The 22,080-nt window shown below is 48.2% G+C and overlaps 1 protein-coding gene across 1 annotated transcript; it reads right to left on the reverse strand.

Moving 5' to 3' along the window:
* Positions 1 to 480: 480 nt before the first annotated feature.
* Positions 481 to 2,347, reverse strand: LOC144180569 (uncharacterized). The gene has a single exon (XM_077708899.1). It carries the CDS (start codon positions 2,345 to 2,347, stop codon positions 482 to 484), a length of 1,866 nt encoding a protein of 621 aa, XP_077565025.1. The 3' UTR covers position 481.
* Between the last annotated feature and the right edge of the window lie 19,733 nt (positions 2,348 to 22,080).

Below are 22,080 nucleotides of genomic sequence, written 5' to 3' on the forward strand. Positions count from 1 at the left end.
TTGATGTGGTCCCCCGCGATCTGCTTCGTCTTCTGGATGAGTGCCTTAGACTTTTGCTTGTGTTGCCTTGGGTTGCTGTAGAGGTTGACTACCGTGATGCTCATGCGCCTTTTGCGTTTGCCGGCCACGATTTCAGTTGTCACGTGTTCAATAGCGCTGCGTGGCACGAGATCGTGTTCTATTACTATGAGTCCCTTCTTCACCAGGGTGCAGACTCCCCTCCCCTTTTTAGATCCCGTGTCACGGGCGCTTGGGGGGGATTTCGCAAACGATCTGTACCGTGGTAGCGTCGGTGCTTCGTTGCTAAGCGTTTCTTGTATGATGATGACGTCGGGCGTATTTTCGGCTTGTAGTATGTATTGCTGAAGCTGTGCTTTCTTCTTCTGAAAGCCGTTGGAGTTCCATTGCCATATTATTAATTTCCCGCTGCGCTGTTTTCGTGCTTGGTGGTTACCTTGATCCTTTTTAGCTGTGCTATCCATTATGGTTGGGTTAGGTTCAGCGCTTGTTGTGGTATAATGCCTGCTGCAACGAGTGCTTGGATGATTACGTCTATCTTGCGATCGAGTGCGTCGACTTTCTGCTCGAGTGCTCCGACTGTCTGGTCTAGGCGGTCTATTTTCGTCTCCAGTTGGTCCTGGCGTTCTTCGAGTCTATCCAGCCTCATGTTGACCCGTCTTTCCCGTGCGACTTCGAGCGCCCTCCGTTTTGGTGCTGGTTCGTACGGTCTCTCTGCCTCTCCCGTTTCGGTTTCGGCGTTGTCGTTCTCCGCGCTAGGTTGTGCTTCCATCTCGATGTTATCTTTTTCCTCCTCCGGTGCCGGGGGTTGCGGGGTTGTTTCTTGTAATCTTGGCTGGGGCGAGTGCTCCCTCAGCTTCAACGCTTGATTGTTCTGCGCATCAAGGAATGAGTTCAGCCTTGCAGTTAGCTCGGCTAGGCTCCTCTTCAGCTGCTCATTTTCTTGTCGTAACGCTCTGTTAATTTGGTCTAGCGCTGCATTGGTGTGTACCGTTTCTTGGGTCTTGGCGGCTTGGGCCCAGTTGAGCTGTCGCGCCGGTTGTTGTCTTCCTTGGTTGCAGTACATCTTCTCTTGCGAGGTAATTCCCCGGCTCGTGGAGCGGCCTCTGCTTTTATGGCGTTTCCTCGAACGGCTGCGCCCTCTTCGGGTTCCAGGCGTCTCGCCTTGCTTTTGTTGCTGTTGTTTCCATTGTCCTCGCGAGGGCGGGGGCAATTCTGGGAAATCCACTTGCGATAGTGATGACCTTTCATTGATCTTCTTTGCCCATCTGCGCTGAGTGACGACAAAGGGCACTTTGTATTTGCGTGTGCAGCCTTCCGTCCCCGTGGCGTGAGCTCCGTTGCACAGCTTGCAACGTGGCTTGCATTGCCCGTCGTGGTCGGGTGCCGGGTTCGGTGCGCCGCACGCGAAGCAAATTTTGGTCTCCGGCGTGGGACACACGTCGGCGCGATGTCCGATCCTCGCACATGTTCTGCATACGTCGTAGTGTTGCTTGTAGATTCCGCATGGAACTCTGCACGGGCCGTACTTGACACTCCTCGGAACCTTCGTCCCTTGAAATAAAATGACCACCGATGTTGTATTGCCAATTATGTGTGCTTCCAGCGCTAATGGGTTGGCCGGGTGCACAATGTCGTTCTGTATGTCTTCGTCCGTGGCGTCCAGCGCTATGCCTCTGATGACTCCCTTCGCCGTACCGTGAGGGGCGGTACGGTAAGCGTATGTTTCGTAGTTCTTGCCCCCGATGTACAGGGAGCGTACGTTTGCATATTTGTTTGCTCGATCTTCATCTGGTGTGCTTACCACGATGATGTTTTGCGTCGGGTTTGTGCAAATGGTGTCCGCCATGGCCACGGTTTTGGCAACGCTCGCTGCTGTGATAACTGCCGATAGGACTACGTCAACCTCGAGCCTTGCGAGGCAGAGTCCTCCCCTTGGTCTCATGATGACTTTCCGCTCCTCCTTCGGTAGATTTACCGGTAGGCGCGATGCTTTGGTAACCCTTGCTACGATTCGCTTTGCTTCACTCTCACTGAATTGCGAGGTTGACTTGCTGTTTTGAGTGTCCTTGCTAGCCTGGGGATGAAGTTGGACTTGACTTACTTGCTTCGTTGCGGTGAATTTCCAACCTGCGGTGTCTCTCGGGTTCAGGTCGCTGCCTTGGACCGCGATAACGGTGCGGCCGGCGTTGTTGAGTACCTCCGTCGTCCTCGACGGCGTGGTGGTGTTGTTGCCCTCGTCGGCGCCAAGTTCCATGTCCTCCATGGCGAGGGCCGCAAAACGGGTGTGGGTGACAGCAGCGTTGGGTTGAGATGATGTCGAGGCCATCTTCGGAGTCGAGGAGCCGAGCGCGGCGAGCGCCGGGGCTACCGGCGTCTCCGGGCGGCCGGCGCAGCTGTGCGCCGCGGCCGAACTCGAGCTAAGCCTAGGCGAGGCCAGTTAGGCTTAGTTCCGCGTTCACCGGTAATCGGCCAAAATTCGGAACTCACTCGGTAAACCGGGCCAAAAATGGTGTCAGTAGAGTCCAGAGATGTTCACGGACACAAAGGAGTTGAAATCCGGTCGCTCAAAGTCAATTAACTCGGCGCAATTAGTGAGATCTGTGGAGCTCATGTGGAGCACGTCTGCTCTCCACGGTGACCGCAGCGCCCTCCCCCACGTGCGCGGACATCGCCGGTGGACGCAGGTTCAGGGTCGCTTAAGAAGTGCATTGCACTTAAAAGCGCGTTCGTACTAAACATGCAAAAATGCGAATCCCAGCAAGCTGTTATATTCGTTAACATCATGAAGCTTTTAGTGTTGATATTGTCACGAAGCCAAGGACGACGCAGTTGTCTTGAATTAGAAACAAGTTTATTGGAGCGAACTTGTGCTCCCCTAAGAACTCAAAAGAATACAAAGGCGGCGAAGCAGCGGTCAACAAAGTGACTATCACAGGCGAGTGTCGTCGAATGAATGCCGCGGCGTCTGCTCTGCAGGCTTGTATCTTTCGGCGCAAGTGTTAGTGGAACCGTCGATTCACATCCAGAACATTGTAGATCACAAAAGATTATTCTGGGCTAGTTAGGGCGAAACAGTCTGCTTATCTGAATGTGATAGCCCGTGCGGCATAACAGTAAAGAATGTGAGACGCGCTTCGTTTGGAACGCAGAAAACACAGCCGGGCGTGGCCCGGCACTAAAAACAAACAATAAAGAAACAAACCCATACATGGTTCGCGGCAATATTGAACCCTCGCCTTTGATAAGGCTAGCCGTCACCTTTCTGATGGGATGGGCCCGATGCTCCGAACTCCAAAGCATGATTTAGCATACTAAGGTTATAAACAAGGAACACCGATGCGGGCCGTCAGAGTGCCGTCGGGGCTATTGGATGTTGTATTGTTTGTATTTAGCAGCGCGGGTACAGCTTCACATAAGGAATAGCGCTAATGTTGGAATGACAATAAACCTCGAGTCAGGATAGGCACGTAATCTAACCCAGCCGCCAATAGCAACTTCTGTCAGAGATTATTATTTTTATGGATATAGTTCCTCCACTTACTTAAAGGGTTACTGGTAAAATCACTCAACAATGTTTTGAAGTTATGTTTGGGCAGCGCACCTGGTAAACTGTTTTTTATTTAAGTTCTGTGATACCATTATACTGCGCATAGTTTTAAATCATTTCCATGTGCAGTCATCAAAGAAGCCCGTCTATTTGTCTGTAATGTTTGATAAGTCGCACTTTCACCGCATACAAAAATGGTTACAATAAAAGGCCCAAGGACCTTGGTAGTACTTCTATACGCCCCCTAAAGATGTCTTTCAAGCAATGCCCTATTGTCCAGTAACGAAGCAAGCTTTAAAGGTGGTAGTCGTGTCGCGCTTTACAGGGATGTGTGCGTTCTTATGGAGGCGTTTAAAATAAGCGTTTGAGACCCTCATACTTTCATATAGGACTGCTTATATTACAACTGAAAAAATGCATTGCCAGCAATGGATTATCGTATAGGAACCGACCTTAAAGGGTGGTGGTGGTGGTGGTTGTGTAGGATCAGCTGGGGTTAGCCTGGCTGGGTAGGCCGGCTATTGCTCCACCCAAGCTCCTCCTAATTAGTCCTTGGCAGTGTCCTTTCACCACAAGTTTGCCAGTTCCGCCTCCTGAAGGAAGCTTAGTAGAAGGCGCGACACGTTTCTGCGCAGCATCGAATGACCTTTTGGGATTACGATGTGGTCCAGAGTGCTGTGTGGGGCTGCCAGCTTTCGAATCACTGATAGCATCGCAGTCCGTTCGACATCGTGCTCTGGGTAACACATTACGTAGTGGGGACAGGGGTGTAAACAGGGCTGCTTACGCGTTTATCCGGCAATTCCAATTTGGGAGTTAGTGAATTTTTTTTACTAAATGTTTGTGTTCATGGTATGGATGAATTACCCATAGCATTACGAAATGTACCTGATTATGCGCTTTCCTTGACACCCTCGGTTCGAGAGCGTTTGAAATAGCGGCACATTCTTACACCCATTTCAAAGCGCCCATACACCGCTACTACAAAACTAAGTAAGATAATTATAAATGCCCTATGACACACTCATGGTTAATCATTGAGTAATCTACCGAAAAGTCTAAGATTCACCAACGATACAGAACGTACAGATAAAGGAATACTAACAAGATCACCATGAAAAGAATTTCCATCTACTATTATGATGTGCTCGACAAAATCGTGCGGAATTAATGTTAGATCTCAAACAATGCTGCACGTGAATGCAGCGGAGGCTTGTTGACAGTTTTACTCAGCGCATCTACACCCATGCACTAGAGGATACATTACGCACATCACAGGACACTGGCACATCACAGGATTGCTCGACTCGCCGTCAAACTGTACAATGCGCCATTGCACCTTGAAACTAGTATGTTAAAATCTCTTGTAAATTTTTTTTTTCTTTTTTCAAATACGATGAGCCACTTTTAATGTGGTTCAGTACTGAAGTTCAATATTCGGTGTTCTGTAAGAGTTATAGGAACAAATATCCGACCCTCTACGAGAATTAAAATTATATGTTATTTATAAATTTCAGCAGCTCTGGGTGACAAAACTGCTTCCTGAAAAGGAACAGCTCAAATTCTGTATATATACAGGTGGATTTCATCCTCAACGTGACCTTGTGTAATGTCTCCAAGGCTGAGAAGCGGCGCCCTTGAAGAAGCTGGTGAATGACTGTTCATCAGTACAGCCTGCATGGGCCGAAAAAAGTGGATGCTACCCTCCGCGGTGACTCAGTGCAAGGACGCGGGTTGGATTCCCGGCCATAGATGGAGTCCGGGATGGAGGCGAAAAGCAAAAAACACCCATGCCTTGAGATTTCGGCGCACGTTAGAGATCCCCAAGTGGTTAAAATTCATCCAGAGCTCTCCACTGTATACGGCGCGCCTCATAGCCAAGATGTAGCTTTGGCGCGTAAAACCCCACAACTTAAGCAAAAATTGGGTTCTTTCAGCAGAGATGTCTGCTGTAGTTTTTAATACAGTTAAACCTGGGCGTAGCGAAGTGGACGAAAATTCGCAACTTTTCGTTACATGCAATCCAATCTAGTCCAGTCCAGTCCAGTCACTGCTCCTCGCGCATGCGCAGCACGGCTTTTCAGTAGCCACGCGAAACGGCTATCAAGCGGCTCCTGCGCAGCATTAGACTTAGCTACTGCGCAACGGAGGCGCACAGCGAGGCACGCGCCGGCGCCAGTGCGTTTGCCGCGGCTATGACGTCACTCCTCTGGAATGCGCAGACCGGCGGATGTGCAGACCCAATTCTCTACACATCCGTACTCCAATTGGATTGGATTTCCAATCGAATCCAATACAACCCAATTATTTCCAATCCAATCTACTCCAAATCTAATCCAACCCAATCCAATCCAATGCTCCTCGCGCTTGCGCAGCACGGCCCTTCAACGTCCAAGCGAAACTGCTCAACGTCGGCCAGTGTAGCTTACGCGACAAAATGAAGCCCATACTTATTCCAACAATGATGGAGTAAAGGTCGTTGTGGGAGCTAAGAAGAAGCGAGTCGGCTGCAATGGCGGATTTAAATCGTCGTGATGGTCGTGAAGGTTGCGTACAGCTTCGCTACTTGAAGTATTACGCGTTAGTGTGAGCTGCCTTCAATTTTTTTTTTCTTTCTTCATCTCGCACTTGCCGAAATTTTCTGCGCCATTTTGAACGCGTCGGTTTTTTTCTTCCGCGGCCACTATTTTCGCTTACTATCTTAAAAATCAACCCAACGAGCACTCCTAACTAAGTGAACGTGTGGGCTGCCGGTTATGCACACATGTTTTGCCTCAAATGTACCTGCCATTTCCTTCGCGCTAAATAATGGGGGCATGTATGGCTAGTGCCAGCGGTTCCAGGAGTTTTTAATGGTTCTGCCGATATAAACCTCTTGTTCAAGCATCCTCTTGTGGCCGGGAGGTTGAATCAAGGGATAAACGGGCATCTTTTCTGCTATATGCGTTTACCAACGACATCTCGCTTCTCTACGTATTCCGCCATCTACTGGAAGTCCCGTAATTTATCCGGAGGGCTCCAGCTAGCGGCATCTATGTAGGCCCACCATAACCTTCTTCTTCACTAAATAAATAGTTACACTCCTGTTCTCGACCGTGCTGGCCTCGTCTCTCTGGCCCCCAAAACATCAGTGTACATTACATTTTCGAAACCTCTGTTTGGGTGTCTGACACCGCGTGACACCGTGAACGTGGACGAGCAACGACGACAAGCAGGGCCCCTAAAGTGCTCCGCACTTAAAAGAAATCCACAAAAGCAAAGCCGAAATGGAAGATGTATCTGCTGCGACTAGCAAATCATGCAGTGCCGCTCCATGCTGGCGGTAACTAAGTTTTCGCAGTGCTTCCACACAGGAAGGAAAGAGTAAAAGCGTTCATTGGAAGTGTTCCAAAGTCCCTTTAACTGGGAGTAGCGGGAGGCACTTTCAGCGTGATGGCAAGTGAAGCTTCAAGGATGACCGCACAAAGATGCCGGGCTTCCCCGAGTATTGACTTTAATTATTGGTTGAGTAAAACTGATTGTCTGATTATGTTACTGAAATTGTTGATTGGCTTTGATTTGTTGAAATGACTTATTCGATTAAGCGTTTTAGCAATCCTTGTCCTAGCCCCCTCGTGAGCCTATGCTGCGAGTGCTGGTGTGTACACTCGCAGAGCGGTATAGTGTAAACACTATGCCGCTGTGTGTGTGCACTCTACAGTGTACACACAGTGTAATGTATAATGTACACTCTACCCAGTGTGCACTATCGTAGTGTATAGCGTACACTAAATACCGTGGTACCCTTTACACAGTATAGTGTGCACTGTACGCTGTAAAGTGTACACTGTACCCCGAGCACGTTATACACTGGGTACAGTGTACAATGTACAGTGCACAGTACACTATATAGTGTGTACTGTACGCAATAAACTGTACACTGTACCCAGTGCCCGTTGTACACTGTGTACAGTGTACAATCTACAGTGTATGCAGTGTACACTGTATAGTGTGCACTGTACCCAGTGTACACTATAACTAGTGTATAGTGTACACTGGGTACACTATACACTGTGTACATCGTGTGCATTGTACCCAGACCCGTGTACAATCACAATTTCTACATTGTGAGTATACCCAGTGAACACTGAGTATACTCAGAGCTGACCCATACAACGTGATGTCCCAGAAAACGCCATACACCACTAGGCAGTAATCTGGACACCACATATTAAACTGTGAAATAAGCGTCGTAAACAGCCAGTGCAAAAAAAAAATGTTTGTTGTACACTTTACTCAGGATCAGCCACTTCGAGAATTTCCGCTCGAGTTGAAGTTGAATCCCGGAGAACGTAGGCGGCAGTTGCAGAGTTTTCAAGATCAGCGTGGATACTGGCCGGTGCGTGGGCAAATCTCCAAAAACTAGGCCTTTTAATTTCGAAGCGTGCGCCCAGAGGGGCCTCGACGCGCGTTTTCTCGTCTGGGCTACGTTTTTACCACGTAATGAGAGCCACATCCTACTCTGTAATTAAAATCCTTCCGGTTCAAATCTATCAAGCCGGTAACAAGATCACGGCTAAAACGGCAGACGTACGCGATCGATATGAATACATCGCAAGGGGTAAGCGAAATTCGCTCCATCATCCTCCTTTTTCGAGGTTGCTAAGGGCGTTTTTCACCCATCAACGCCCGAGCATGACTGTTACGGCCGCCTACAGGAGCCTCCGATGCACCGGTTGAGAGGGAGAAACCGACACTCAAACTCAACGAAGCTGGCGGCCGGCGGCCCCTTTTGTGCCACCTAGACGCACACGCGTACGCCTACGTACACGGGAGGCGCGTGAACTCTGTGTACGTGCGCGCCGCCACGTGCGTCGCCTTTCCGTCTTCTTCCCGTCTCGTCGCTCACCGCCTTCTTGCGGGCAGGCCGTGCGAATGGACTGCTCCACTTGGCGGCGGCAACGGTTGACGGCCGGTCGCTTCCGCAGCCGCAGCCGCGAAGGGGCCCCTCGTTCGCTGCTCAAACGGCGGAACGTACGCACCGCCGCTGCGTGTAACTGAGCCGGAACCTTCGGTCGGTGCGCACCTTTCAAGATCATCAATAAGCGCCGACGGGCGCGCGTGCATGTCGGCACGTCATTACGGAGCGCGCGAAAAGACGACGGGAACGAGATTGCGCGCGTGTGCGCGGGAAAACCTCCCGATCGCGCCGGGGTTTTGTTAACTAGTTCTGTCCGCGGCAACGGAAATTACTGCTGAGGCAGAAAGCTGGGATAGTTGCAATCAGACTAAATAAGGGACGATTACTAGAGTAAGTGGAGAGGGACACGAAGAAACACGGGACCACGCCGCACGAGGAAAAAACTTTTTGTTATTCCATGACAAAGAGGGGGAGGTCGAAGCCAAGTATGAGCGCCTACAACTTTTTTATGTCTTTTTATGAACTGGAGCACACTGGAGCACAGCACGGGCCCGGGCGGACCCGAAAGCCCGGGCCCGACCGAAGCGGTTTATCGGCAGGCCCGGCCCGAGCCCGGGCTAAATCCCGCAGGCCTGGGCCGGACTCGGGCTTGAAGTCATGGGCGTGGCCTTTATTATTTCCAACGTGAAGCGTAAAGAAGAGCATTAAAAGGGATGTTGTGTGCTTAATTCCACGTGTCTCTTGAAATTAGTTTTTTTATTGTTTTAAGAAAGGGTTTTGCCTGGTCTGATAGTCATTTCACTGTACATTTTAATGGAATTTCATGTACTGCATCAACGTTTTGTATTTTGTGGCGTGACATACCAGAGATACGATTGCAAGGAATGCCGTAGGGGGGAGGGATTAATTCGGACTACCTGGAACTCTGCATTCCTGTCCATGAACACGTGATGTCGCACCCATTGAAATGCGGCTGCCGTGGCCGAGAATCGAACTCGCGGGCTAGGGAAACACAACCGCTGAGCAGCCACTGCAGGTAAAACATTTCAATGTACGTACATACTCGTGGATTGAAACGCGACACCAAAAATTTCAGCATACCAACACGTGGCAACGAAGGCACTCAACCAAATATAAATTTCCTTCAGAGTCTAAGCCCGGGCGTGGTCAAGCACACGCGGGCCCTATTTAGGCTTAAAAATAAATTACCAGGCCCGGGCCAGGCCTGGGCCAGGTTCACTCATGAACACCCGGACCCGGGCTGGACCCGGGCTAGGTGTAAAGGGTCCGGGTCGGACTCGGGCTTCGTAAAGCGGGCTGTGCCGACCCCGGCCCTTAAAATCAGACCTGTGCAGGGCTCTAGTAGACACTGGCACGTAGCTCCAAGGGACTCGCACCGACGACGATGAAGCAATGGGTGGCACGGACTCAGTTCGAGCAGTCATGGCTGCAATGCAGGCTAAATAGATTCATTCTTTTAAGTGCAATGCACTTCTTAAGCGACCCTGAACCTGCGTCCACCGGCGATGTCCGCGCACGTGGAGATGGGCGCGCGCAGCCTGGCCGCTGACATGGCACATACCCACGTGGGGGATTGGCCAGGAATCTCCTCGTCTTCCTTGGCAACGGGGGGAGATGGGCGCGCGCTGCCTGGCCTCTGACATGGCCCATACCCACGTGGGGGATTGGCCAAGAATCGGGCGTGAGAAGGGCTAATGCACCTGCTTAAAGGAGTACTGACACGAAATTTCAAAGCTGAGATCCGCTCTAGCAATCAAGTACAACGACAACACAAATAGGTGTCTGGGAATAAATGCATCTTTCTTTCTTTGTAGTTGTGTGTGTGTGTGTGTGATCTCTCTTTCGCGAACATTACCGAACCGCGCAAATTCAACTCGTGCATTCGCACTTTCACATTCTTCCCCTCGGGGAAATGCGGGGAATTTTTTGTAAATAGATCGCCTCACCACTAACCATCGCTCGTTTAATTAGTCCTGCCGCCACGCAACAGAATAAACTTTATTTGCAGTGAATATTTCCCCATTTCTGGACCTATGGCGATGGGGAGGGGGTTCTCAGTCCAGATGTCCCCGGGAGGTCGTTCAATAAGTCCCTCAATAAGTCTCTGGCGGGCCCTTTCGACCAGCCAAAACTCATCACTGGGTTCTGCTCATGGCACGGGTGGGTGATGGGGGTGATGGAAGGAGTTTTGAAGCACTGCGGTAGAGTGGCAGAGTGTGCAGGTTGCGGTCAGAACTTGCACAAAGCGCAGTATATATAGGTGGGATGCATGGCGTGGACAAGGGTGCTTGATGTGTGGTATGGGTTCATCTGAAGGCGGCGGTAGGTAGCAGCGTCTTCTTTGGTCAACTTGCTGTGGGGCGGGGGTAGAGTGCGGCGTTCGGGGCGGTAGTGTAGTAGTGCGTCTTTATATGTCTCAGGCACAGAGTGGTCTCCTCCCGGCGGTGATGACGGCTTGTTGGAGGGGAAGGCCCGGTAGACAAGCGCGCGAGCGGCAGTGTGAGGCGCCTCATTCTCCTCCAGAGACTCATGTCCCGGACTCCAAAGAATGTAGAGGTCAGGGGGTGTAGGGGTGGACCGTATGCGGATGCATAAGGGAGCAATGCGACCAGCGGCGTAATGGCGACAAGCAGCTTGCGAATCCTTGAGGCTTAACTCGAAGCATCTTGAAAAGCATTCGGATTCGTGCCTGCCGGTAACCTTGGTTACGATCGGGTGCATATTCTTGGGAATTGGTGCGACGGAGATACAAGTGCGGACGCCTAGTGGGATGCGTTGGACGTCAGCTAATTTTACTCCATTCAACATGCAAATACTCATACATGAAGCATGTAGTCAACGCTCTTGTGCTTCTTTAGTTTTTAGTATTTCTATGTCTTTATTATTTGAATTACTGCTTTTTCAGGAGAGTCTGAACAAAAACAAGCTTTTAAAAGCTTTGGAATATTGACACCTTTCCAATAAAGCTATCAAAGTCGAGACAGGAATAGATGCACCCCTTACAACGGTAGCTATAGACATGGCGGAGTAGTAATAAATTCAAGCCGTTATTCTTCTGCGTTCAACTTGTAACAATTACGTTGATAAAGAGAATTCCGACAAGCAACCTTGCCGGCATTCCCTTTCACTAACAAAAAAACAATACATCCACCCAGTTACATTAAACTTTGTCGTATATGTTGAGGTATATTCGCCGACGGGCCCCTCAGGATACAGGCCATCTGCGCAGTTTTGCATATCTTTGAACTCAGCTTCTGTGGTAGTCGAGTTGCTCTCGGCAAAGCTTCACTTTTTACGTGCAGGGGTCACCTTAACTGCGGCACTCGATATCCGGTTTTGGGTTCTGTCATGCCGCAACGTCACCGAATAGTCACTTCAATTCCCGACCGCGGAGCTGCTCTTGTGAATGCGGAAAAAAACTAACAATGCTCTCACGCACAAGGTTTACGCGCCCGGTAAAGAAGTCCAAGTTGTCTAAATTATTCCGCAGCCCTGCACTCACAAGCCAGGAGTTTCGGAGCCGCGTTAGAGTCGAGTTTTTCTTATAGAAGTCGCCTCAGAAGTCCGCTGACTCCGCTCGCGCAAAAATTTGTTGCCGTTGTTGCCGTGTTGTGGTGCAAGTTTCTTCTGTTCTTCGAAGAAAGGCAGTCGCGCGAGAACAAGCCATATATCTTCGAGAGAGGTGAGGGCGTCGAAGAACGTAAATCGCCTTGTCTTCTTGTTTAACCAGGGCACCCCCGCGCCAATCTTTATAGCCCAGCAGCCCTTGCAGCCCGCGTCGCAAACAGAGCGGGGGTATCGGCCAAGCCAACGACCTCCACCCAGTTCACACGTACCACTTGCCGAGCAGCGTCAGTGGTCGTCCGCGGGATTCGCGACCTGTGACGCATGCGCATTTCACGAGCGTGCGTCAGTACGGGCGGGGACATCCTGACCCTGACGGCACGTGTTGAAACGACCCGGTTGCGGCCATGCCGGCGGGAGTGAAGGGTTCCGTGAGCCAATGTCCGCTCGGCTGCAAAAGAATGGCCCGGACGTCACTGTGCATGGAGGTGGGCACCACAAAGGCCTTGGGATAAACAAATTCGCTGAGGACATGCTTTGTAGAACAAAGTAAAAGCAGCGAGAATGCGCGGTATTTGCACGTTGGTTTTACAAAGTAGGTTTTTTTTTTTTCCGCGCATTCTTTCTACCCCCCTCACCATGACAACTCAATTCACATTGATCCAACAACAATAACAACCGACATTGTATTCGACACAATCATTTCTGCCACGAAACAGTGCGTGCAATATAGTCGTTGTCTGCGCCATCAATGTCCCCTTTATTTTATATTTGTACTAAAGACTTGTCAAGCACTGCCATGGTCGAGACGACCACCATACAAATTAAAAACATAGGACTTAATCCTCCTGATTATACTTCCCTAGCCCAGCTGGCTACTGGCCTCTTTCCTTTATATATAAAGGCCAACTGCAACGCAATTTTCTGCCTCTTAAATGCACTGTTTTCCGGTAGTATCACTTTAAAAGGTGCTACGCACAAAGTTCGAGGCCCAAATATGCGTCGCTGCATCGCAAACGAAGATGAAAAATGCTCTTTTCCAAACCGAAACTGGAAAACAAGGGCGACCATTGCGTCCGGCCGGAAGTGACGTCAAACTCCGGAATTGAGTCGTCGCCGCCGGCGTATCCCCCCTCGGCTGCCTGCTAGAAGACGGCGCGACGCGCATTCGATGCGTTTCGGGTTGTCCGTTTCTTCAAAAACTAAAAAAAAAACTGTGGTTGATTTCTTTGTCATAGGAATCAGTAAAACACGAAAGTGAAATGTGTTGCGAAATCTGCAGCTGAGCATGATTTGCGGGTCGGCGGCTGTCTTGTGGGTGTGCTTGGCGAGCGACGTCCTGCAGGCGGGCGGCTTCGGCAAACGAGTACTGGCGTCATTTCCTTTACGGATATGACGTCAGTGAAATCTTGGTGTATTCCAGCATAAAACTCGTTCGTGTTAAAATATACCACGCGAAAACAAACAACCATTATTATAACGTGCTCTTTAGTACTAAAGGTTGCTTCCCCGCAAGAAGACCCTGTGTGCAGGGGTGAACCCTTTACAGGCAGTTTCCTTCGTTGTACTGGCGTCACTTCCGTAACAGATATGACATCAGCGAAATCTTTGTGTATCCGGGAATAAAACACTTTCGTGTTAACATGCGCGAAAAGGTGTTAGAAAGTTCGTGCAACCAGTACTGCTTCACTGAGTAAACCCAGGCATCGGCGGGCGTCGCGGCGAAGCAGAGCGCTAAGAAATAGGTACACAAAAGGCAGTGTTGAGCGCTAGGCGGGCGCCGGCACAGAGCATATCGGCTGTGTTAATCAAACCATCCTGCGGTTCTCAGAGCAGAACAACAAGAAAAAGCTGCCGTGGGAAAAAAGCGCCGAAAGCGTGTAAGTATTAGGTTTCAGCGCAAATTATCAAAGTTAGAATCCTGAATTTCATTATTTTTGTTTACATGGGTAGTTTTGTCGCTGTTAGCACGGTGCCCTCGCCAGATCTTTATATAATGATGCCTTTAATATGAAATACCATGCCATGACGAAAGCCCTGCAGTGTCTTCGCTGGCGTCGTGAAACAGTGACCTTACCCGGCAGTCAATGCTGCATACCTCGCCATTACCCCTTTTGCCTATTTTTTTTTTCTAATCGTGAGCGAAATGTTGCCAGCAGCGGCTAGTTTTTATTTAATTTTTTTTTTTGGTGAAGTTGTTTGTGCTGAATCGATTCCGCGCAGTGCGCTGCGTGCTGTACTTGTTCCCGCCCCGACCGGTCGCGACGACAGTGACAACAGCGCATTGTCTCGCGTAGGGTGTACTCGCGTAGGGTAGACGTAGGGCGTACTCGCGTAAACGTACGTAGGGCGTCTCGCGTACAGCCGGCCAGTCGCAAGCTGGCAGTGCGCCGCACAGCTGCCGACGGCGTATCGCCTCGCGCCGACCGGTGGGCGCCCTTACCACTCTTCGAGTTTGCTCTTTTTGTCTCGACAACCCAGAGATTCTTCATCTTCTGGCGATTCGGAAAGGCGTGAAAGCAATTATTAATGCAAGAGGCACGAATTACGCCGCTCACTCATGTGATGTCGCACTTAAAGGGCTACTGAGGAAAGACGATGGTTAGACGGGAGTTCTGGCTGTAACGTCACGTCCGGAACTTCGCTGCAGTGGCACTCCGCTAGGTACTGCGTCGGCTGAAGGGGCGTGTTTTCGAACGGTTCTAATAAAAACACTGCGCACGTGTGCACAAGAGATTTTAGAAGTGTATACCACACGTTGGTACAGAATATGGGGCAGGTAAATTTTTGTTACAGTTGGCCTTTAAAGCTTGCCACCAAACCTTTTCACAAAACCGACCCAAACATCTTCCTTCTCTTAATCTGGGCTACATTCTATGTAAGCTTTTTTTCCTTAACCACGACACTCTTAACTTATTTTTTTCCATCTGCCTCTTAACTGAATGAAGTTTTCGCTCAAGTCGCTTCATACTATCCGATGTTAGTGCCCTGTAAGATAGAACCGAAAATTCCCATTAGGTGCGCGCATTTTCTTTTAGTTGCTTGACAAACGGACAAAAAACGACCAGAAAAAGTTTACGTCCCGAATTCTCATTTCACTCATAGCGTTTAGGCGTCTCGCTTAAAACACGTCCCGCTCTTTTTGTTTTTTTTTTGGTACATCGTTGACGTGTGTGCGCAAAACACTCGTTGTTCATGTCCATCATGTGAATTCGGCTTCACAGCCGCGACAAGAAGAGGCCTGCACACACGAAAAGATGTTTTGCATAGAATTACTTTTCATGGTCGAAAGTCTATCCGGGGTACCTAATGAAGTCGAGAGCATGACGGAATACCGTCGGGCCGGGAGGGTACACTCGAAACAAAAAAGGTACAGCGACCAATCAAAAGAAAAAAAACGTTCTTGACGTTTCGGCTTCCAGCACGGAAGTACTAGGCTACATAAACGCGAATAGTTTGGAGTATGCCCGCCTGCGTGCCTGCGTGCCTGCGTGCCTGCCTGCGTGCCTGCGTGCCTGTCTGTCTGTCTGTCTGTCTGTCTGTCTGTCTGTCTGTCTGTCTGTCTGTCTGTCTGTCTGTCCGTCCGTCCGTCCGTCCGTCCGTCCGTCCGTCCGTCCGTCCGTCTGTCTGTCTGTCTGTCTGTCTGTCTGTCTGTCTGTCTGTCTGTCTATCTGTCTGTCTGTCTGTCTGTCTGTCTATCCGTCCGTCCTTCCGTCTGTCTGTCTGTCTGTCTGTCTGTCTATCTGTCTGTCTGTCTGTCCGTTCATTCGTCCGTCCGTCCGTCCGTCTGTCTGTCTGTCTGTCTGTCTGTCTCTTACTCAATTCAAACGCCCAGCCCAAAAAGTGGTTAAAGGATGCTTTAACAGGAAGCATATATAAGTAAAACCGTTCCAAAATGTTGAAACTGCTGCAATTGCTCAAGCATGTCCACATTATTCAGCGCAAAGAAAACTTCAGGTATATTTGAGGCCAAATATAAGTACATATCCGTGAGTATACCAGAGTGCTTTTAATTAAGAATACACATGGCATCGGCTTTTTACTACAGTAAATGGGGAAAAAAAGCTCTTACAACGGTGTCGAATAAAGGAGAGAGAAACGAAACATATTAGCAAACACTAAAACAAAAGTTGTCGGGTCGTGATGTTCTACGCACAACAGAAACGAAAAATTCCAGTAGATGTCGGACCAGCAGAAGAAACGTCGAAAAACAGAATTGAATTTCGAAAACCTTCCGTGGATTTATCATGGGTGGAGCTAGAGAGGAAGGGAAAAGTCAACGTGCAAAGTAAAAGATGAAGAAAAATTAAAGTCGTTCCACTCAATGTGAAAGCTGTCGGAAGTGCAGAGCAGTGATTCGCCATAATGGGCTGCAGCGCCGTTATCCGCTCACTGCTGCCACCCAATGCATTTCAAATTTTCCCCCTTCTCAGTGTTCGCGCGCCCCCTTCCTGAAACTGCGCCAGCGGGAGTTCTGTTCTTTTTGTGCTTGCTTTAATTTCGTATACTGGAGTTGTTTTGCGTCATTTCGAACGCGCGATTCTTTTTTTGCGCGGCTGGAGCCTTTCTGTGGCATTTCGAACGCGCCATTTCTTTCTTGTGCAGCCGCTTTTTTCGCTTGCTATCGTAAAAATCAACCCAACGAGCGTTGGTAACTGAATGAACGCGGGGGCTGCTGGTTATATACACAGACATTGCCTGAAATGTCCGTGCAGTTTTCTTCGCGCTAAATAACAGGGAGATGTATGACAAGCGCCAGCGGTTCACAAGGTTCGAACGGTTATGACTATTCAAACAGCGCGGTTTTCGAAGCCTCCGCGTGACTCCCTGAGCCGGGTACAGAAGGCTCTACTTGGGTCCGTTATCCCCCTGCGCCGCCTGATTCCGGCAGTTGCATCGACCATTAGCGGGGTACGACGGCAAGGCGAGCACATAAAGTGCTCTCCAGTTAAAACACTTCTGCGGATACTCGCCCCCAACAACCCCTGCAAGAAATTGAAAGGGCAAAGAACAAAGTAGGAATAGATCGGGGCGCTTTGTGCAGGCGACGCCATTATACCGAGACAAAGGGTAACTTCGGTAGGGGCGAACAAAATAATGAATCCTGCTTAAAGAATACTTCTTTTAGTTCACCGCCAGAGACGCCTAAACTTAAAAGGAAAACGCCGTTGCGCACCATAGTAATTAGTGCACCCCGCGGTGTAAGAATATATAGTCCTTGAGGCGGTGGTTGTGGGATTAGCTAACAATGCGAAATTGTTTGCGCGCGCCCCTTTACATTAAAAAGTAACTGCCCTTAACTACCCTTGTATGTGTCCTCTAAAAGCTCGTGCTTACGCGGAAATAATGAGACGATCAAAGACAGGAAGTCAAGACAGCGCTTTACCCGGCATAACAAAGCAGACTTTTATAACAAGCAGCATGCGGAACCTCGTGCTCGGGCTGTGTAGTCACGTTTGGGTCGTTACCTGAATGTGTAAGATACAATGAAAACGGCCATTTCTAACAATGAATTGTAATTTATTGTAACACTGCCTTTTTTCTGTATGTTTTTATTCGTTATCCTGCTCCTCTGAGTAATGCCCAGTGCCTTGAGAGTAACTAAATGAGATGAAATGAAATGAAATGGCCACCTGTTTAAGGCAGTTAAGTCCTATTAAAGCGAAGGAGTACCAACAGAGTTGCCGCGTAATTAAACTCGACCGACATTGGGAGCCGGGAGCCTTTTGAAGTAGAGCCTGTATAGCCGCATGCTCGCGAGAAGCTCTAGGCCACTTTTCCTCAACGTGCATGTGAAGACGTCGCGGGGCCCAGATTCATTATTTTGTAAGCCACGGTTACCACCATCATCATTAAGGTCGTTATCGTCGTAGTCGTCGTCGTCGTCATCGTCGTTACGCTTCTTGAACAATATCATGCAAGGGCTTTGTTACATGTGATATCATTATGCCCCAGTTAGAGTTACGTGTTTGGAAGATGCAGAGCTGTAGACAGGTGGGAACACCCTGTGGAACATCTTGTGCAGCTAAGCGGTCAACCAACACTGATTAAATAAATACGTTAAGCGCGGACAGAATAAACGAATGTCATAACTGAAAGGCACATCCTAGCCCAAATAACACATAGACATGTTGGAAGAACTCCCCGAGGGAACAAAGCAACTAAAATCGCATCTCTGCCAACTTTTTACGTCGTTCAGTATGGTACACAAGTATTCAATACTTCTGTACCCCCGCAGCCAAAAAACTAGCAATCAATACAAACCAAAATAAGAACCGTTATCAGCTATATCAACAGCAATCAAAATGGGGAAGTATACGTAGGTGCAAATTAATAAGTACCGATAATATTGAGGCTTAAGTGGTAAACAACACAAGACACTAGTGATGTAAGTTCTTGGGAAACTTCGAAAAACCCGAAGTGAAACTGTTAACATGTCCAGCAGAACACATAAGAATAACAAAATAGAATGAATGTAAGGGCACTTGGGAACTTGACGTCTTGACGCGAAACTAAGAATTTGAAAATGCTTAAAAGGGCTATGAAAACAAAACATATTTTTGCTCAGTTTTGAAGAACTAGCCTTGGTAATTCATACAGCTCTATTCCCGCCTCGAAAGAGGTGTTTTTTTGTGTGCGCCAGAAAGAAGAAAATAATTGAAAAACTCAATTTTTGGGCTACACGACGTCAGCAGGGACGCAATACAGAGAACAAATACGAGCATAGTTATCAGCGTGTGAATTCCCAGTTGGCATTCAAGTATTTTAATCAAACGGAGCTAGAAGCCTCACTGCAGTTTCAAATTCATGTTTATTGACGTTGGATTTTTTCGGCGGCCGCTAGTCGCCCGAATAAGATCTAAAGAGACTAGGCTTTCATAGAGAAGTAGCTACGGAGTCGCCACTAGATTTGTTTCCTTTATTACGAAGTTTTTTGCTATATATTTGGTGTAAAAGTGGTGCTAATAATATTCCAACAAAGCAACCTTTTCAGTGACCATGGCCTATTTAATAACATTGCAAACAAACGTGGTTCGGCAGCGAGTTCCAAGTTGTGCCACCGGATAAACTGCCTTCGGCACGGCCTTGTGCAAGGCGTTGTGCGCAGTTTACTAATAAATAAAATGTGATCCAACTTTGCTACGGCCCCTTTGGCAACACCTGCAGTCATTATAACACTGTTGCTTACCCATCCCCCTGCAATGGCCCCTTCATTTTTGGAGTTGGAAGTAAGCCAACTTAAGCCAAAGTAAGCCAATTAATATCCAACTCTCCGCTCACTGTTCGATGGCTGAGCAATTTACACTCGCTGTTTTTATTCCCCCTTCTTCATACCGCCTCACTTTCTCCCTCTATGTCCTCCGTGTTTTTGCCGTCCTCCCTTTCACCTGCTCCCTCCCTCCCTCCCTCCCTCCCTCCCTCCCTCCCTCCCTCCCTCTCTATCTATCTATCTATCTATCTATCTATCTATCTATCTATCTATCTATCTATCTATCTATCTATCTATCTATCTATCTATCTATCTATCTATCTATCTATCTATCTATCTATCTATCTATCTCTCTCTCTCTCTCGCTCTCTCTCTCTCTCCCCCTCTCTCTCTCTCTCCCTCTCTATCGAATCCCCTTCTTCAGAGGGAATTGCATAGCAAGGTTCCTGAAATGGAAAATAAGCACATAAAACCTTGTGGCGAGATATTTTCCTTTATTCTGTACTGCCGGCAGTACCCGGCAATGCCCGGGCGGGCCACTATACTAATGACACTAATGGGTATAATGGGTTCAGTTATTTCTTACTTGTCATAATTGGGTAGTTCCCCGTGAAGTTGTATACAACTGGTAACCCCAGCCTGCTGTCAATAAATGGGCTCCTACCGGAGGCGGGCGGTAGTGGGAAACGGCTGGAAGTCGTGTTTTATTGGAACACTCCCGAAACAAATTCTGTCAAGATGTTGCGCCCAAACGGGTACTTACCCATGAGAAGTGTTATCTCAGTAGGTCTGAAGGATATTCATCTGGAGAGGGCGAATTTTTAGGCATTAAAAAGTGGTTTCCGGCGAAAAAATAGGCAAACAAAACAACGTTTTAGACCTTCAACGTCGTAAGTATAGGCACCTTAAATTTTTACACGAATGCGAAAAATTTGAAATGAGGGTGTGCACGACCTGCATCCACGACAACAAAACCAAAAATGTTGTTGTTACCAAAAAACATGCAGTTTTTTTAATCTTGATTGTCCCTACTAGGTGTGTGCTGTGAAAAGATGTTTTAGAACCGTGCTTAAATACCTGCACAAGTTACCTGTATCAACGAAAACCAGTTCAAGAAGTTGCTCAGTGTCTAAGCTGACCACAAGGATGCAGGTTAGATCGCCGTACTCCGCGCCCGTGTTTCCGATGTAGACAGAAAACGAGAACGCTACACAAGGTGCGTCTAAGAGCAGAGGTCATCAGGGCATCAAACGCGACAATATTTTTAGAAAGTGTTTTTCCACAAGAAAACAACAAAAAGGAAAGACACCTTACGTGGCTTTAAATTATTACGGGCAAATTAAGCAAAACACCAAAAGGTTGTTATTGCTGTGTACACATCATTTCCAAACGTGTCATCATTGCAAAGGAAGCGAGTGCCGTGTTTTCTGGTATAATCGTCAGATTTTTAGGACCGTGGAGCTGCCAAGTTCTCGTTTTTTAACAGATACAAATAATAATAGATATAGCAGAGAAGACTGCTAGCTTATAGTGAGCACTCACTCAGTAACTGCATCCCTCGATCTTGCAGGCACTACGTATTTATTCTTGGTATACGAAAAACAGCGCTAAAGAAGATAATACATGCGGGAAAGGCAGGCTGGTCCCACACCATCCCATTCACCCAGCGCTCGCTTTTTCTGCTTACTCCTTACTCCGCAGTTTCGAGCGCTGATTTGTTCTCGGGTGTGCGTTTTTACTGACCGCCCAACTCGTTACTCTACTGCAACTGCTACTTGTTCCAGAGAGGTTGTGCTTCTGTCGACGAATTAAAGAAAGTCTTCCCCCAAAAAAGCTCAACTTCGTGATTTTCTCGTCAAATTACCCTTTCAGATTGTAATAGCATAATGTGTTATAATATTCCACAATAGGATTCCGCAGAACGATGGGCGGAGGCCGGGCTGAACGATGACATATTCATTTGTGACGCACAGTTACGTGATAGCTGTACCAAAACATGTTTTTCAGTGATCGGAGAAATAATGCAATGACTGTGCGTTAACAAAAGCTTACATTTGACAAAACTGTGGCTTACACCCTAGAGAAAGTGACCGCTCACAAATTATTCTAGGTGACCAAGTAATCGAAGTCACTGGTAGCATTTACGTGGGATTTTTTTTTCTTATGCTGCAACTGATCAAAGTGTACAACGCTAGTATTAAAAGCTGGCATTGAACGGTGGTATTTCTATAACTCTATGGTTTGACGGTTAGCGTAATGGGAGATCTCATAGCGAGCATTTCGATGTCAACAAAAAAGGAAAGGGTAGAAAATATATGCCACCATTATATCTCTTGGCGGTGGGTTTATGTAGACCGTAGGACCGCATACTGTCTCAGCACGACGTCATCGTTTTGCCTAATACCTCTTCCAATTGTTTTAGGACCGTTATTGGGAAACAGCAGCACTTTGTATTTTTGTCTGTTTTTGTTTTTATTTTAATTACAAAAGCTACTAGATATTTTTTCTCACTTAGCTGGGAATTCAAGTCAACGAACCAATTCGTGAACCGGTTCAATCGGCGATTTAGACGAACCGGAACTGAACCGGAACTAAATGAATTCGCCCGAACCCGAACCGTACCCGAACCAGTATTTTTTTCTGTTCGACACACTGCTTTTTAGGTATAGATTCAGCGAGTTACTCCCGCTCGAAACAAACTGGCAGCCTGATGGATAGGGTAAGAAAGAACCGGCCAGGAGCAAACTAGGTCGCTCCAATTTTCACACGCCCGCCGTCTCAGCGCGAGGTGTGGTGGAAGAAGACGAAGCTCCCGTT

This window comes from Haemaphysalis longicornis, unplaced genomic scaffold (assembly GCF_048455015.1).
Source record: "Haemaphysalis longicornis isolate Haplotype H1 unplaced genomic scaffold, Haemaphysalis longicornis Haplotype H1 scaffold_4, whole genome shotgun sequence".
NCBI lineage: Eukaryota > Metazoa > Arthropoda > Arachnida > Ixodida > Ixodidae > Haemaphysalis > Haemaphysalis longicornis.